The sequence below is a fragment of the Leptodactylus fuscus genome, chromosome 5 (genome assembly GCF_031893055.1).
Source record: "Leptodactylus fuscus isolate aLepFus1 chromosome 5, aLepFus1.hap2, whole genome shotgun sequence".
In the NCBI taxonomy this organism is placed as follows: Eukaryota; Metazoa; Chordata; class Amphibia; order Anura; family Leptodactylidae; genus Leptodactylus; species Leptodactylus fuscus.
This window is the reverse complement of record NC_134269.1, coordinates 200,490,724-200,506,586: the sequence shown is the minus strand read 5'-3', so window position 1 is coordinate 200,506,586 and position 15,863 is coordinate 200,490,724. Positions and strand designations below refer to the sequence as shown.

General features: G+C 44.9%; 1 protein-coding gene across 1 annotated transcript in view; it reads left to right on the top strand.

Moving 5' to 3' along the window:
* The first annotated feature begins 1,907 nt into the window (after positions 1-1,907).
* LOC142203909 (follistatin-related protein 4-like) overlaps positions 1,908-15,863 on the top strand; it is a 578,064-nt gene continuing 564,108 nt past the window's right edge. Inside the window, exon 1 of the mRNA XM_075275010.1 lies at positions 1,908-2,043. Coding sequence (XP_075131111.1) covers positions 1,918-2,043 — 126 coding nt within the window. The 5' untranslated portion in view covers positions 1,908-1,917. The remainder of the gene's footprint in view (positions 2,044-15,863) is intronic.

The window sequence follows — 15,863 nt, the reverse complement described above, 5'->3', positions numbered from 1 at the left end:
TTCTAATTGTTGCCTTATATACGTAAGTGTCCTTCCTTCCTTTCTTCTTGCCTTCCTTCCTTCCTTCCTTCCTTCCTTCCTTCCTTCCTTCCTTCCTTCCTTCCTTTCTTTTCCTTCTGACTTGAGTTGTCCAAAGATAATTAGCTTTTCAAGACACTATTGTTTTGTGATTTTAAATGACTAAGAGCTTTTTATTATAAAGATTTTACATGATGATTTTTATTACTTCTTTTTTTTCTTATTGCTGCCTGATATATACAGAAGTGTCTTTCCCTCCCTCCCTCCCTCCCTTCCTTCCTTCCTTCCTTCCTTCCTTCCTTCCTTCCTTCCTTCCTTCCTTCCTTCCTTCCTTCCTTCCTTCCTTCCTTCCTTCCTTCCTTCCTTCCTTCCTTCCTTCCTTCTTTCCTCCCATCCTCCATTCCTTCCTGCCTTCCTTTCTGACTTGAGTTGTCCAAAGATAATTAGCTTTTCAAGACACTATTGTTTTGTGATTTAAATGACTAAGTGCTTTCTATTATAAAGATTTTACATGATGATTTTTATGACTTTTTACTTTTTTTTTTTTGTTACCTGATAAATACAGAAGCATTTTTTCCCCCTCCATTCCTTCCTTCCTTCCTTTCTCCCTCCCTCCTTTCCTTCCTTCAGCCCTTCCTTCCTTCCTTTCTTCCTCCCTCCCTCCCCACCTTCCACCCTTTCTTTATTCCTTCCTCCCTCCCTCCCCACCTTCCTCCCTCCCTTCCTTTCTGCCTGCCTTCCTTCCTTCCTTCCTTCCTTTCTTTCCTCCTCCATCCTTCCTTCCTTCCTTCCTTCCTTCCATTCCTCCTCCCTCCCTCCCCACCTTCCACCCTTCCTTTATTCCTTCCTCCCTCCCTCCCCACCTTCCTCCCTCCCTTCCTTTCTGCCTGCCTGCCTTCCTTCCTTCCTTCCTTTCTTTCTTTCTTTCTTTCTTTCTTTCTTTCTTTCTTTCTTTCCTCCTCCATCCATCCTTCCTTCCTTCCTTCCTTCAATTCCTCCTCCCTCCCTCCCCACCTTCCACCCTTCCTTTATTCCTTCCTCCCTCCCTCCCCACCTTCCTCCCTCCCTTCCTTTCTGCCTGCCTTCCTTCCTTCCTTCCTTCCTTCCTTCCTTCCTTCCTTCCTTCCTTTCTTTCCTCCTCCATCCTTCCTTCCTTCCATTCCTCCTCCCTCCCTCCCCACCTTCCTCCCTCCCTTCCTTTCTGCCTTCCTTCCTTTCCTCCTCCCTCCCCCTCCCTGCTTCCCTCCCTCCTTCCTTCCTCCATCCCTCCCCACCTTCCTCCCTTCCTCCCTTCCTTCCTTCCTTTTTCCTTTTTCCCTCCCAGTTGTCCAAAGATCAATAGCTTTTCAAGAAACTACTGCTTTGTCATTTTAAGTCACAAAGTGATGTCCTCTATGAGTGCTTGTGCGCCCTCCATGTTTGTGTTGTGAATTAATGAGTTTTGTGAGCACATCCCAATATTGTGTTGCAATGGTCTCATGAGAAATTAATGGTCACATCTGTAGCCGTTTCGGCGAAAATTTCTCTCAACAGAGAATAAAGATTATAGAGTGCCACGTTTTCATGAGTTGGCATAAGGGCATGGTCTTCTAGTCAAGAATAGAATTAGTGGGTCACATTTGTTTTTTACTTATTGTTTACCTCAGGCTTGAAAGCAAAGGTCCGGTAATCTAATAGGGGTTATGATTTGGTTCCAGTTCCATTTTCTAGGAGCATGTCTTTTCAAACATACTTGAGAATAAGCCATCAAGCCTATCAAAATGCATACATAGCTGCAAGGTGTTACAGATGACCTGGAGAAGAGAGGCAGATTGAGCTTGCGGTACATGATCTGTTTAGTGCACTTTTAAAATGATGAGGTCTTCTGATTCTATATTTGTTCTCAGCAGACTGCCTGTAATGAAGTCAAGAAGCTTGTGGCTGTTTTTGCTGCTGCTCAGGGTCTTTCTGTCGGCCACATGGGGATGGATGGATTCAGATGGGAGCAGAAGGTTAAATTCCGCTACGGGGACGTTGCAACTGGAGGTAAATCATCTATTGAAATGCACTTCACCCCATGCACTCATATAATACACCAGCCTTACAATAAACTCTTTTATTTTCTGTTATCACAACTGCACTTTTTTTTTCTCAATGCAGCAAACTTGACTTTTTGAAAGATATTTGTCTGGCAGACACTGGATTAATTCATGTTGACAGCGGATCATGTTTAGAAACGAATTTGTGATACTTGACAAAACTATAGTGACATTTACCTGACAGAGAATAACGTTAAGGTTATTTCCAAAAGAACAAGTCAAAGGCACAAATCTAAAGCGAATGAAGTCTTGGATTACAGATGAGTCCAATGTGTCAAAATTATTATTATTATTATTATTATTATTATTATTATTATTATTATTATCATCATTAAAAAATATCTTTAAAGTGGCGTTCACACTACTGCTGCTGTCCGCCCCGTGAATTCCGTCATAAACCCGGGGAACGGCTTGCCAGTAGTCATTTGATTGGGTTTTTAAAGGTGACCGCCGGTGTCCATATGCGACTTCTCCGCCTGGAAACCATTTGTTTTTACACGGGCACAAAGTCCTACATGGAGGAGGTTTTCGAGGTGGAGAGGTCGCATACGAACAGTGGAGTTCACCTTTAAATAAATGGATTTTAAATAGAGATGAGCGAACACTAAAATGTTCGGGGTTCGAAATCCGATTCGAACAGCCGCACACTGTTCGACCGAGTTTCGAACCCCATAGTCTATGGGGGGAAATGCTCGTTTCAGGGGTAGGCAACATTCAATAAAATTCTACTTACCAAGTCCATGAGTGAGGGTCGGGCTGGATTCTTCTCCCTGCGCAGCGTCCCCGCGTCCTCTTCCGGTTCTGAATTTACTCTGCCAGGCATCGGCCCCGGGCAGAGCCGACTGCGCATGCCCGCACTACAAGTGGACATGCGCAGTCAGCTCTGCTCAGGCACGATGCCTGGCAGAGTGAATTCAGAGCCGGAAGACGCCGCGGGGAAGCTGCACAGAGAAGACTTCTAAAGGTGAGAGAAGAACCAGCGCTGATTGGTATGTATAGCATACCATTGGCATTCTGCCAATCAACGCTGGTTCTGCATTGAATCTTAACTTCGAACAGCTAGTAGTACTCGATCGAGTACGAGTATTTCGAATACCGTAGTATTCGATCGAACACCTACTTGATCGAGTACTCGCTCATCTCTAGTTTTAAAGCTGACTGCCGGCAAGCTGCCCCCTGTCCAGTTTCCCCGGCATTTACAACGGGGCGGACAATGGCGGTAGTGTGAACCCAGCCCAACACATGTGAGTACAAGTCTTTTCGAGGTTGTAGCAGTCTCTGGTTTAACAATCTGATGCTCTACTAATGTGTTTATTGTAATGTTCTGCTGGGTTTAGATATCTTAAGGAAGGAATAAAAATTTTGCAATGGATTACAATCAAAGCTAACGCCCCAAAAGAAAAAAATAATTACCAATTTTCCTTGCTTTTACTGCTTTGTTCAAAAGCACATTGTTAAACTTAACTTTTTCAGCCCCAAGTAGAGTTTTCATACTGATTGGCTTATCAATAGGATAGGTCATCAGTATGTGATTTTGGGGATCCAACACCAAGACCCTATGCCGATCAGCTGTTCTGGAATGTGCCAGAAACTGCTGTAGTGTTCAGGGAGTGTGTGCAGTGCTGCCTGATCTGTGTGGGGCCCTACTTGGAATTGGAAAACCCCTTTAACAATAAGCAAGGGATAATGGTTTTAGCCATATAATTGAGAAAAATTTCCTACTATTCAGAGACAGAATTTGACTGTAAAATAATTGTGTTGGGTGGAGAAATTCTTAATACCCAGTCATTATTTATAGTGTTATAATGGGTCTATATTTCATGTATAAAGGTTTGGTGGTGTCACTGTAGACAAATGTCATCATAAACCTGACGCTACACTTGAAAAAGAGTCCAAGACCCGAAACGCGTTGTGTGATAATAAAGGATCGATTTTATTTGGATGAAGCGCGTCGGTTGCCTCTTTCCTTCCACTGGTTACATTAGTATAGACCTTAGTATAGACATGTTTACAATGTACCACATTAGACTTCTGAAACATTTTATTAGCAATGTCCGTATACAGTCTCTACACTAATCCTACCGTGAATTTCCACTTTCAGTATTTGTGTACTAGAATTAATTTGACGACTCTTATTACATAAAATCCGGGTGATGTGTTTCTTTAAATGAGATAATGTTTTCTACGTTACTTGTATTTCCGATTAAATTGTATCCTATATGAATTGTATTGAGAAATCTGGGTGATGTATAGACTGACAATTCCTAATAAATGAGCTAGGAATAAACTACAAGGCTGCGGAAAGGTCATGTCTAATCTCAGCGATCCTGTTAGAATATTAACTGACGTAAAGGCAAAGCTGCGATGTCTTGGAAATAAACCGTGTATTTGTCGACGTGTGAAGCGATACACTAAATTGTGTGACATATATTGTAATAGCGCTGGGAATATGACGAGGCAGCCGATTGCGTTATTAGAGTTACAGTTTACCTGTCTGTTTTATCTGCTTAGTTTGCAGCTTCTGGTAATGGACATGTATAATTCAGTGCAATGTGAGAGCTTTACAATTGACATAATGCTGGATGTGTGAGACGTTGTAGTTCGGGGGCATTGTGATAGACTGATGAGCTAATCTTCTTGCTTTAGGTTGTCATTGGGATACGAAGACGTGTTTGTGAACCGTCATTATTTTTAATATATCTTGTTAAGAGTCTCATTTATAGATATTAGCACATCATGTAGGGATACAGTATGCGCCATCAGTTTCTACCTCGAAACATTCATGTGGTTTTGCACCCATTCTACTTTTGGAAAGAGCCTGGAGATTTTACAAGCGGGGCGTGGACCTATAGACGCATGTGTCGTGCCAAACTTTGGTAACTTCCATAGAATGAGAAGGTTTATGTGCCATTTCCCTTTTTATCTCAGAGTAATTGAACGGTCTTAACTAGGGTTGATCCGATCTTGAAATTTCAAGATCGATTTTGAAATCCGATTTCCGATCATTTTCCAGCTGATCTCGATCCCGATCGTGAAATTTGCTCGATCGCCAATTGGAATCCGATCTTTTCCGATCTCGATCTTCAACCCTAGTCAATGCTTCTCTATGGGAAAAGTCACTTTTAGGCTTGAGCCGATCTTGAGATAACCTCCGATCTCGATCCCACTGGAAAAGATCAGAAAAGATCGGGTCAGAATTCCGATCTCGATCGTGAAATTTACTCGATTGCCGATCGGAATCCGATCTTTTCCGATCCCGATCACTCAACCCTAGTCTTAACGCAAATGAAAGTTGTCGGCATGGTCATCATCGCTGTCCTGTTTTTGTTACGTTTTGGGGATTCTATAAGTTTTCCTAATAAAGCCTAAAGGAAGGCTGTCACAAGAACCCAGAATTTGAACCCAAATAGGAATCCAATAGTAAGAACATGCAAATGAGCTCGAAGAGGTAGGCCTCCCCCCACTATGTGCCACCCACCTCCCCTCCTTCCTTCTTTTGAGTGATAGAGCCAGGCAGTATATAGCTAATCTTATCTGGCTCTTACCATCACTGCTCATATTCTCACCATGATACTTGTCTGGTCCGATTCACGTATACTGTGCATACACCAAGAACCTGAAGAGTGTCAGGAACAATAGAACGCAACACCAGGCAAGATTAGATATATTCTTCGTGGCCCTGTTACTCATAGGAAGGAGGGAAGGGCAGGGGTGGCCCTGAGTGCTATGAATATTGCTCTTTGGAGCAATGGCAATACCCCTGTGTGAAATTGTGATATCTCAGCAATGGAAGGGAACCACCGTTTGATTCAGAAGATCCCAACCTATCAATCTGAAAGGCTGCGTTGTCATGTTGGGTTCCAGCTACAAATTCTCTTTCAGTAGGAACTCTTCTTATCTTCTGATGACTTTAGGTTCTTTGATGCCTTTAAATGTAAAAAGAGAAACCATTGGTTGCTTCCTTTCAGGGATACGTTCATCAATCTCTTTCCATCTTAAGGCTGAGGCCCCACGTTGCGTAAACACAGCTTTTTTGTTGAAAATTTTGTTGTGGTTTTTTTGAGCCAGGAGTGGATTAAGAATATAATATTTATATATTTCCTATTTTTTTGTGGTCATTCTTGGCTTTGGCTAAAAAAAAACGCAAAAAAATCTGCAACAAAAAAAGCTGTGTTTCAGCAACGTGGGGCCTTAGCCTAAGGCTCTTTTACATAGTCTATGATTGGTTTACTGGAACACGTGTTACCAAGAATTCCATGTAAACATGTCCAGGATCAGTTAACAAATAAGGAAATGTTTGGACATTAATATCCTTGTTTTTCAGCATCATATCTCCCCATGTAAGAAGGGATGTGCTGCCAAAAAGAATAAAACGGTATGAAGAAGAACAAAGTAGCTAACTTGATAATTTTTTTACTGGTCAGAAAATCCAAGTAAATTTCATGGTGACTCCCAATCTCATCTCTGCTGTGTGAGGTTACTCTCTCCAAGACTGAGGCAAAGACTTCTTCTGCGCTCTCTTACCACTGTAGTTTTTCCTTTCGCACTACTACTGTGAAGATGGTTCTCTGTCGCCTACGGTGTGACATCAGAAAGAGACCGTAGGATCACTCAATAGAGAAAACAGTCTATGTACTGGGGGCGGCCATTACTGACCCTGAATATGGATGGCACTGTTATAGTTACCATACTATTAATTAACCTCTATACCCCAAATCCCTCCATCAGACACTACTAAGCAAAAAAACAACTTGAAATTGGTGAGAAATCAAAACTAGAGATGAGCGAGTAGTATTCGATCGAGTAGGTATTCCACGATATTCAAAATACTCGTACTCGATCGAGTACCACTCACTGGAATGGAAAAATTTGATGCAGAACCAGCATTGATTGGCCGAATGCTATACAGTCGGCCAATCAACGCTGGTTCTTCTCCTACCTTTAGAAGTCTTCTCCTCTCTGCGTCCCTGCGGCGTCTTCCGGCTCTGAATTCACTCTGCTAGGCATCGGGCCTGGGCAGAGCCAACTGCGCATGCCCGCGCTACAAGAAAATGGGCGCTTTGACTGTAAGCGGCCATTTTCTTGTAGTGCGGGCATGCGCAGTCGTCTATGCCCAGGCCCGATGCCTAGCAGAGTGAATTCATTGCCTGATGACGAAGCGGGACGCTGCGCGGAGAAGACTTCTCAGAGAATCCAGCCCGACCCTCACTCATGGACTTGGTAAGTTCAGTTTGATCAAATGTTGCCTACCCCTGAAACGAGCATTTTTCCCCCATAGAGTATAATAGGGTTCGATATTCAATTCGCGTAGTCGAATATTGAGGGGCTACTCGAAACGAATATCGACTATCGAGTATTTAACTACTCGCTCATCTCTAATTAAAACCAATTAAAACCAAATCTATCTAGTTTTCATAGTGCAACTATAGAAGTATGTGTCCCCAAGATGAGCCCACAGAATCTAGCATTTACCAATATACCGAGTGTAGTCAGAGTGTTACATTTGGTTGGTCAAGTGTTCCTGCGGGTCTTTTGTTTGTTGCTAGCTTGTCTGTACTTTGTCTCTTCTTGGGTGACCTTGGGTGGCTGAACTATTGTTGCACTTCATATTCTAACTTCTTCTCTTATAATGAATTAGCCATCAGGTTTCTATACAACATCATGTACACAATGATCCCATTCATAGCCATCTTTTTCAAGACGTTATGTTATATGTCCAAGGTTGAATCGCTATTATTCCTTCTTCCATAGATTATGTTTCCTTCCACGTCATTCTTTGCTATACACTCTCCGCTTTAGCCACAATTTATTTGGAAATTTACAGAAAAAAGTTAAATTAATAGAATCAGTGGTGGAATCTGTAAGAACTTTATTCAGACTGTCAATCTTGCTCTAACTAGACTGGCTGACCTAGGTGGCTTGTGAAGTGGAGTAAGACGCAGATTGTGAGTCTATGGACTTGTTGAGTGGTTGCATAAAGAACATAGCAAGGTTCTTGTTTTTGTAATATTAGTTATTTTTCCTGCTATGATACTGAAGGAAAGATTAATTGTTCTCAGATGCTTTAGTTTAACCTGCAGGGCTCATTCTGAGCTTGCCCTCATAGCACTTGTTCAACTGAAGTATGGCGGCTTGGGAACAAGGGCAAGTGATAGGCTTGTCTGAAAAGATGTGTCTTTAGTTTACGCTTTGGAGTTAATCCGATTGTCCGGGGTAGAGCATTCCAGAGAAGTGGTGCAGCTCGGGAGAAGTCTTGTATACGAGCGTAGGAGGTTCTGATAATAGAGGGTGTAAGTGTTAGGTCATTGAGTGAACAGAGAACACGGGTTGGGTGGTAGACAGAGATGAGGGAGGAAATGTAGGAGCAAAAGTTCATGTATATACTTTTTTATTCTTTACTGCAACTGGGACTGGGACTTTATTGCAACTGGGATAATAGATAGTATGACTGGAGGATTGCTTAAAGGGGTTGTCCAGTTTCACACCAAGATTGAAAGAGAAATGTTATAGTTTGTATAATGAAAAGTTGTACAATTTTCCAATATACTTCCTCTTTCAATTCCTCACGGTTTTCTAGATCTTCACTTGCTTTGGTCATGTGACATAGATGCACAGCTCATATAGTCACAGCCCAGTAATCAGAGGTCTGTCTGATAATGAGATGAGGAATTGATACAAAACGTCTATTGGAAAATTGTAGAACTTTTCATTCTACAAACAGAAACATTAATCTCTCAATATTTGTCTCAATCTGGACAACCTTTTAAAGGCTAAAGCAGCTAAAAGGCGCTGAGGGAAAACCGTTCTGTTCTTCCCGCAGCGCTTTAAACAGAAGGTTTCCAGAGTTTTCCTCCACGGAGTTTCTGTTACAATTATATCTATGGGGAAGTCGCCGGAGTTTCTTTAGATATAATTGACATGCTGCGATTTCCAAAACCATGCCGGTTTTGGAAATCGCGACTTGTCCACACGGCAGTTTATGGAAAGTTGGGGAGTATTTGGCATCATACTTTTATTGGAATAAATCTGTCCATTTTTTATTTTTGTTTAAGCCGTAACCTCTCCTTTTTGTCCTTCTTGTTCCTACCAGTCCTTTTGTTCTCCCATAATGTAATAATGCACTTATTTGTGTAACATAGTGATGATGTCTCCTTAGTTACCCCCACACTTTATAATGCCTCCTAAGCAGCCCTCACACAATATGATTCCCCCTCAGTGGCCCACTACTCTGAAGTCATGCCTGAATTAAAAAAATTTTTTTTAAAAATCTCACCTAGCCCTGTTCCTACTGAGTTATGTGCAATTGGCCTCTGGCTAGGGTTGCTACTTTTTCACATCATATTCCTACAAGCATGAAGCATCATGAATAGAGATGAGCGAACACCAAAATGTTCGAGGTTCGAAATCCGATTCGAATAGCTGCTCACTGTTCGAGTGTTCGAACGGGTTTCGAACCCCATTATAGTCTATAGGGAACATATACTCGTTAAGGGGGAATCGCAAGCTAACTTTTTCCCATAGGAATGCATTGGCCAGCGCTGATTGGCCAAATTCTGTACTCTGGCCAATCAGCGCTGACTCTGCTGGAGAAGGCGGAGTCTAAGATCGCTCCACACCAGTCTCCATTCTGGTCCAACCTTAGACTCTGCCTCCTCCAGCAGAGCCAGCGCTAATTGGCCGAATTCCGTACTCTGGCCAATCAGCACTGGCCAATGCATTCTATTGGCGTGATGAAGCAGTGCTAAATGTGTGTGCTTAGCTCAACTACGCCTACATCAGAGCCAAGTGTGCGCTTGAACCCTTGTGCACACTCTGCTTCATCACGCTAATAGAATGCATTGGCCAGCGCTGATTGAAGCAGAGCTAAATGTGTGTGCTTAGCTCAACTACTCCACCGGCGTAGTTGAGCTAAACACACACATTCAACACTGCTTCATCACACCAATAGAATGCATTAGCCAGTGCTGATTGGCCCGAGTATGGAATTCGGCCAATCAGCGCTGGCTCGGCTGGAGGAGGCAGAGTCTAAGGTCGGACCAGAATGGAGACAGGTGTGGAGCTATTTTAGACTCCACCTCCTCCAGCAGAGCCAGCGCTGATTGGCCGAATTCTGTACTCTGTGGCCAATCAGCGCTGGCCAATGCATTCCTATGGGGAAAAGTTTATCTCACAAAAAATCACAATTACACACTCGATAGAGCCCCAAAAAGTTATTTTTAATAACATTCCCCCCTAGATAAAGGTTATCCCTGCCTGTACAGCTATCCCTGTCTCATAGTCACAAAGTTCACATTCTCATATGACCCGGATTTGAAATCCACTGTTCGTCTAAAATGGAGGTCACCTGATTTCGGAAGCCAATGACTTTTTCCTATTTTTTTCAATGCCCCCGTTGTCGTATTTCCTGTCCCACCTCCTCTGCGCTGTTATTGGTGCAAAAAAGGCGCCAGGGAAGGTGGGAGGGGAATCGAGTTTTGGCGCACTTTACCACGCGGTAGAGATGAGCGAACACTAAAATGTTCGAGGTTCGAAATTCGATTTGAACAGCCGCTCACTGTTCGAGTGTTCGAATGGGTTTCGAACCCCATTATAGTCTATGGGGAACATAAACTCGTTAAGGGGGAAACCCAAATTCGTGTCTGGAGGGTCACCAAGTCCACTATGACACCCCAGGAAATGATACCAACACCCTGGAATGACACTGGGACAGCAGGGGAAGCATGTCTGGGGGCATAAAAGTCATTTTATTTCATGGAAATCCCTGTCAGTTTGCGATTTTCGCAAGCTAACTTTTCCCCATAGAAATGCATTGGCCAGTGCTGATTGGCCAGAGTACGGAACTCGACCAATCAGCGCTGGCTCTGCTGGAGGAGGCGGAGTCTAAGATCGCTCCACACCAGTCTCCATTCAGGTCCGACCTTAGACTCCGCCTCCTCCGGCAGAGCCAGCGCTGATTGGCCGAAGGCTGGCCAATGCATTCCTATGCGAATGCAGACTTAGCAGTGCTGAGTCAGTTTTGCTCAACTACACATCTGATGCACACTCGGCACTGCTACATCAGATGTAGCAATCTGATGTAGCAGAGCCGAGGGTGCACTAGAACCCCTGTGCAAACTCAGTTCACGCTAATAGAATGCATTGGCCAGCGCTGATTGGCCAATGCATTCTATTAGCCCGATGAAGTAGAGCTGAATGTGTGTGCTAAGCACACACATTCAGCACTGCTTCATCACGCCAATACAATGCATTAGCCAGTGCTGATTGGCCAGAGTACGGAATTCGGCCAATCAGCGCTGGCTCTGCTGGAGGAGGCGGAGTCTAAGATCGCTCCACACCAGTCTCCATTCAGGTCCGACCTTAGACTCCGCCTCCTCCGGCAGAGCCAGCGCTGATTGGCCGAAGGCTGGCCAATGCATTCCTATGCGAATGCAGACTTAGCAGTGCTGAGTCAGTTTTGCTCAACTACACATCTGATGCACACTCGGCACTGCTACATCAGATGTAGCAATCTGATGTAGCAGAGCCGAGGGTGCACTAGAACCCCTGTGCAAACTCAGTTCACGCTAATAGAATGCATTGGCCAGCGCTGATTGGCCAATGCATTCTATTAGCCCGATGAAGTAGAGCTGAATGTGTGTGCTAAGCACACACATTCAGCACTGCTTCATCACGCCAATACAATGCATTAGCCAGTGCTGATTGGCCAGAGTACGGAATTCGGTCAATCAGCGCTGGCCAATGCATTCTATTAGCCCGATGAAGTAGAGCTGAATGTGTGTGCTAAGCACACACATTCAGCACTGCTTCATCAAGCCAATACAATGCATTAGCCAGTGCTGATTGGCCAGAGTACGGAATTCGGCCAATCAGCGCTGGCTCTGCTGGAGGAGGTGGAGTCTAAGGTCGGACCTGAATGGAGACTGGTGTGGAGCGATCTTAGACTCCGCCTCCTCCAGCAGAGCCAGCGCTGATTGGCCGAATTCCGTACTCTGGCCAATCAGCGCTGGCCAATGCATTCTATTAGCCCGATGAAGTAGAGCTGAATGTGTGTGCTAAGCACACACATTCAGCACTGCTTCATCACGCCAATACAATGCATTAGCCAGTGCTGATTGGCCAGAGTACGGAATTCGGCCAATCAGCGCTGGCTCTGCTGGAGGAGGCGGAGTCTAAGATCGCTCCACACCAGTCTCCATTCAGGTCCGACCTTAGACTCCGCCTCCTCCGGCAGAGCCAGCGCTGATTGGCCGAAGGCTAGCCAATGCATTCCTATGCGAATGCAGACTTAGCAGTGCTGAGTCAGTTTTGCTCAACTACACATCTGATGCACACTCGGCACTGCTACATCAGATGTAGCAATCTGATGTAGCAGAGCCGAGGGTGCACTAGAACCCCTGTGCAAACTCAGTTCACGCTAATAGAATGCATTGGCCAGCGCTGATTGGCCAATGCATTCTATTAGCCCGATGAAGTAGAGCTGAATGTGTGTGCTAAGCACACTCATTCAGCACTGCTTCATCACGCCAATACAATGCATTAGCCAGTGCTGATTGGCCAGAGTACGGAATTCGGCCAATCAGCGCTGGCTCTGCTGGAGGAGGCGGAGTCTAAGGTCGGACCTGAATGGAGACTGGTGTGGAGCGATCTTAGACTCCGCCTCCTCCAGCAGAGCCAGCGCTGATTGGCCGAATTCCGTACTCTGGCCAATCAGCACTGGCTAATGCATTGTATTGGCGTGATGAAGCAGTGCTGAATGTGTGTGCTTAGCACACACATTCAGCTCTACTTCATCGGGCTAATAGAATGCATTGGCCAGCGCTGATTGGCCGAATTCCGTACTCTGGCCAATCAGTGCTGGCCAATGCATTCTATTAGCTTGATGAAGCAGAGTGTGCACAAGGGTTCAAGCGCACCCTCGGCTCTGATGTAGCAGAGCCGAGGCTGCACAAGGGTTCAAGCGCACCCTCGGCTCTGATGTAGGAGAGCCGAGGGTGCACTTGAACCCTTGTGCACACTCTGCTTCATCAAGCTAATAGAATGCATTGGCCAGCGCTGATTGGCCAGAGTACGGAACTCGACCAATCAGCGCTGGCTCTGCTGGAGGAGGCGGAGTCTAAGATCGCTCCACACCAGTCTCCATTCAGGTCCGACCTTAGACTCCGCCTCCTCCAGCAGAGCCAGCGCTGATTGGCCGAATTCCGTACTCTGGCCAATCAGCACTGGCTAATGCATTGTATTGGCGTGATGAAGCAGTGCTGAATGTGTGTGCTTAGAACACACATTCAGCTCTACTTCATCGGGCTAATAGAATGCATTGGCCAATCAGCGCTGGCCAATGCATTCTATTAGCGTGAACTGAGTTTGCACAGGGGTTCTAGTGCACCCTCGGCTCTGCTACATCAGATTGCTACATCTGATGTAGCAGTGCCGAGTGTGCATCAGATGTGTAGTTGAGCAAAACTGACTCAGCACTGCTAAGTCTCTGCATTCGCATAGGAATGCATTGGCCAGCCTTCGGCCAATCAGCGCTGGCTCTGCCGGAGGAGGCGGAGTCTAAGGTCGGACCTGAATGGAGACTGGTGTGGAGCGATCTTAGACTCCGCCTCCTCCAGCAGAGCCAGCGCTGATTGGTCGAGTTCCGTACTCTGGCCAATCAGCGCTGGCCAATGCATTCTATTAGCCCGATGAAGTAGAGCTGAATGTGTGTGCTTAGCACACACATTCAGCTCTACTTCATCAGGCTAATAGAATACATTGGCCAATCAGCGCTGGCCAATGCATTCTATTAGCTTGATGAAGCAGAGTGTGCACAAGGGTTCAAGCGCACCCTCGGCTCTGATGTAGCAGAGCTGAGGGTGCACAAGGGTTCAAGTGCACCCTCGGCTCTCCTACATCAGAGCCGAGGGTGCGCTTGAACCCTTGTGCAGCCTCGGCTCTGCTACATCAGAGCCGAGGGTGCGCTTGAACCCTTGTGCACACTCTGCTTCATCAAGCTAATAGAATGCATTGGCCAGCACTGATTGGCCAGAGTACGGAATTCGGCCAATCAGCGCTGGCCAATGCATCCCTATGGGAAAAAGTTTATCTCACAAAAATCACAATTACACACCCGATAGAGCCCCAAAAAGTTATTTTTAATAACATTCCCCCCTAAATAAAGGTTATCCCTAGCTATCCCTGCCTGTACAGCTATCCCTGTCTCATAGTCACAAAGTTCACATTCTCATATGACCCGGATTTGAAATCCACTATTCGTCTAAAATGGAGGTCACCTGATTTCGGCAGCCAATGACTTTTTCCAATTTTTTTCAATGCCCCCAGTGTCGTAGTTCCTGTCCCACCTCCCCTGCGCTGTTATTGGTGCAAAAAAGGCGCCAGGGAAGGTGGGAGGGGAATCGAATTTTGGCGCACTTTACCACGTGGTGTTCGATTCGATTCGAACATGGCGAACACCCTGATATCCGATCGAACATGTGTTCGATAGAACACTGTTCGCTCATCTCTACCACGCGGTGTTCGATTCGATTCGAACATGGCGAACAGCGTGATATCCGCTCGAACATGTGTTCGATAGAACACTGTTCGCTCATCTCTAATCATGAACAATAGCAGCAAGAACATTTTTGGGCCAAAATTCTGGTGCATTATTCTTAGTAAATCTATCCCACCTCCACTGTATGTAGGAGATATATTTTTTTCAGACATGTCTAATTAAATTTCCTCTCTCTGTGCTGAAAATTCATCTCAGCAGTTCCTGCAAAGACATATAGCTGTGCTGCTGGAGTGAAATATCACACAAGTAATGCACTCACTAGATGTAATGTAAATGAGTGCTATACCTATGTACACAAATATATTGTTATACACGTACAGTACACACCTCCATGTATTGATGGGGCCTGTTCACACATTGGAATTTCCTGCAAATTGTGATGGGGATTTGGCCCAGATTCTGCCTCCCATTAAAAACAAGATCATAACAGGACACCGGTTCAGAATGCGTAGTGCAAGCCACACCGCTGATGAGTCCCATTCATCTGACTGAGCCCAATTCATCTGACCCTAACCAGTAGGTGACAGCAGGGCTTTAGCTTTCTGCCGTGAAAGCCCAAAGGGGCCCAAATGGAAGTTCAATTTGAGGCACAAAGCTACCTCCAACTTCTCTTCCATTCTTCTCTTCCATTCTTCTCTTCTTTTACTCCATTTTTTCATACATGCAAAAGAAAGGACACCATTGGATCCTATGAGGCTCAATGGACAACAATTGGATCAGTTGGTTATTTACTATGTTCTCACTGGACAAAAAGAGTCTTGAACACACAACTTTATCTATGATTTTAGATAAACAACAAAGGCTTTGAATAGACCCTTCAACCCAGATGTGATTATATCTACATTATAGATAGTTTAGGCAGCGATTCACTGTGTGGGGCCTTGGTCTTAAAGAGAGTCTGTCACTGCCGAAACTCATTTTTCACTAAACACACGTTGGAATAGTTTTTAAACAAGCTATTCTACTCCAACCTTTCCTTCTTGGATTCTCCCTGCCATTTCTTCTAAAACCGCTTTTTTCTATTATGTAAATGAGCATCAAGGAGCACCGTGGGCATTTATCCCCCTCTGAATCATGCCTGTACACCGCCCTTTGGATGCTTGTGCTCTGCCCTTTCTCCTCTTTTTCTGAACTTGGGCCGAGCACTGCCCTCATAGTATGAACGTACTGCACAGTGAGCTTGTGTAGTTGACCACGTCAAACTGGCCGCTTGG